This window comes from Pinus tabuliformis, chromosome 6 (assembly GCF_031772625.1).
Source record: "Pinus tabuliformis cultivar Carrire ecotype Pingquan chromosome 6, CPIR1, whole genome shotgun sequence".
NCBI classification, from domain to species: Eukaryota; Viridiplantae; Streptophyta; class Pinopsida; order Pinales; family Pinaceae; genus Pinus; species Pinus tabuliformis.
In genome coordinates, this window is record NC_142292.1 from 1,087,189,601 (window position 1) to 1,087,192,301 (window position 2,701).

General features: G+C 38.9%; 1 protein-coding gene across 1 annotated transcript; it reads left to right on the plus strand.

Annotated features, from left to right (window-relative positions):
* Nucleotides 1-383: 383 nt before the first annotated feature.
* LOC149262697 (uncharacterized) lies at nt 384-1,794 on the plus strand. Its single transcript, XM_089425057.1, has 2 exons — nt 384-953; nt 1,197-1,794. Exons 1-2 carry the CDS (start codon nt 489-491, stop codon nt 1,542-1,544), a joined length of 813 nt encoding a protein of 270 aa, XP_089281183.1. The 5' UTR covers nt 384-488; the 3' UTR covers nt 1,545-1,794.
* Nucleotides 1,795-2,701: the final 907 nt, after the last annotated feature.

Sequence of the window (2,701 nt, forward strand, 5' to 3'; positions counted from 1 at the left end):
TTTTAGAAATTTAAATAATATTATTTATTTTAAAATAAACAAAAAGTTCCATAATTCATTAACCAAAACAAAATATAATTTGCAACAATTTTTTTATTAAATTTGAAAAAAAATCACTTTATTTATTTATTAACTTATTTTTAAAAACAAACCATGTGTGATTTAAATTAAAAAATATAACTAAAAATAAAATACTAAAATTCACCTAATTCATTAACCAAAACAAAATATAATTTGCAACAATTCTTTTATTAAATTTGGAAAAAAATCACTTTATTTATTTATTAACTTATTTTTAAATACAGACCATGTGATTTAAATAAAAAAATATAACTAAAAATAAAATACTAAAATTTATATTGAAATCGCTAAATATTATTTACACGGTAAGGTGTTTCCTCTGAAATCAATTCCCCTCTCTGCACACCTGTCATCTGAAATCAACTCCCCTCTCTGCACACCTGTTATCTTGTGCACCACAGGATTATATGTTACATGATTGCAGAAGGTTCGGTCGTTCCATCAAGGTGGTTACCAATTCGCTGCAGAAACTGGATGTTCTTTCATTCTTCTGGGTTGGATTTGGGATGAACAGAATTGTGATGCCTCACTCCAAATGTAAAGCCCATATTAGCGTGGGGTCATTCTTATCTAGCCCAAACCCTACTTTCTCACTCGTTTATGGGGTGGTCTGTCCCTGGTTCGTGTTGGTTCTGTTCGTTTTCAGTTTTGGTCCTGGATCTGGTCCTGTGTTAGTGGTTTCCTCGATCTGGTCCTATGTTAGTGGTTTCTTGCTCTCTCTTGTTCTGTCAAGTTTTCTTAAACTTCAGTCTGAGAAGATGGCTTCAGCGGATGTTGAGTTCCGATGCTTCGTTGGAGGTCTTGCATGGTCTACTGACGACAGAAGCCTGCAGGAGGCTTTCAGCCCCTATGGCGAAGTCGTGGAATCCAAGGCAAAGCCATTATTTGTGTATTAATCTCTCGAATTCTCATGGTCATTTTGTCATAATTAGGGTTTATTATTTTTGGGGTTTTGAATTTGATAGGTTTTATTAGGGTTTGCTTTTGGGGTTTTGAATTTTCACAGATTTAATCATTTTCTGAGGGTTTCTCAAAACTAGGGTTTGCTTCGGGGTTTTGGGTTTGACGAATAAAGTTCTTTTCTGAGGGTTTGTCTCTGGATTTGTTTTCTGCAGATTATAAGTGATCGGGAAACCGGTAGATCCCGTGGATTCAGCTTCGTGACCTTCAATGATGAGCACTCGATGAGGGACGCCATCGACGCAATGAATGGCAAGATGCTTGACGGGAGGAGCATCACCGTTAATCCAGCCCAGTCCAGAGGAAACGGGGGTGGTGGTGGAGGCGGTGGCTACCGTGGGGGCGGCGGTGGTGGGGGTAACGGTGGAAGCCATGATCGTGGTGAATGTGGTTATGGCGGTAGTGGCGGCTATAGTGGTGGTGGTGGTGGTGGTTATGGTGGCGGCGGTGGCGGCTATGGTGGCGGTGGCGGTTCTCGCTATGGTGGTAGCTGGAGGAGATAGGCAATATGATGCTGCGCTAAGGTTTTTTTTTGTCTGCAAGTGGTCTTATGTTTTGGTTCTGTAATAATCCTGTTGGTGGTAGAGCTATATGCTGGTAACTGTCCCTGGGCTTGGTATTTCGATGTTCTGTAAACTCTGTCTGGTTTTTGATCTGGATCTCTGTTGCTCTCGATGAGCTGTATCGAAGCGGAAAATCTGGTTCTAATACGTCTGTAATTGCAATCTGAATATGCACTATACGGTTTTACTATCTCATGGTGGTTTTTTCCCAGGTTGCGAATTTCTAGTGTTTTTAAAAATGACCTGAATATGCAGTTTCATGAAATAGTTTTGGTTTCTGATGTCACATATAGACGCTTTATTTTTGGTTCAAGTATTCTTTAAAGGTCCTCTGGATGGGGTGTTTTCATGGCAGGTCTCTGTAGCGTAGGGTCCTCTGGATGGGGTGTTTTGATGGAAGGTCTCTGTAGCGTAGGGTTTGTTCTGTAACTCCCATTCTTGTCATAAATTTTGTGTGATGGGTTTCTGCACACTGTTTCAATATAGATACTTATGTAACATTGGGCTTGTTCTGCTATTGGCTGAGCACTAATAAGTGCCTTCACACAGTATCGGCATGCCAATGCTCTCTATAACCTATAGGCCAGTTAGTTGCCAAACGGTAGATAGATCGGATGGGTTTGTGCATACTGTTTCAATATCGATACTTCTGTAACATTGGGCTGGTTCTGCTATTTGCTGAGCACTATTAAGTGCCTTCACACAAAGCGCTATATGATCGTGTCCAGACAAATTGAAATCAGAATATCAGATATTTCATGTTCAATTGTTGACACACCTAGTCATATTGGGAAAACATGTCATGCAACATGCAACTGTCTCAACAAACATGGAGTTAAACTCAAATATTACTGACATCTTGTGCTTTATATTATTGGCTGTGAATGTTTAAACAAAAATGAAATAGAAAAAAAAATTAAAGCAAATCCAACACAATAACTATTGGCACATTGAGAAAATAGCATTGGCCTTGATATTAGGGGCTGTCAACAACTCAATATTTAGATATCGACAAATGCTTCAAATCCTACTATGCATCAGCCTCAAATTACAAGAAAAATCAACTAGAATGTAAATGTTACAATGCCCTTTGCTGC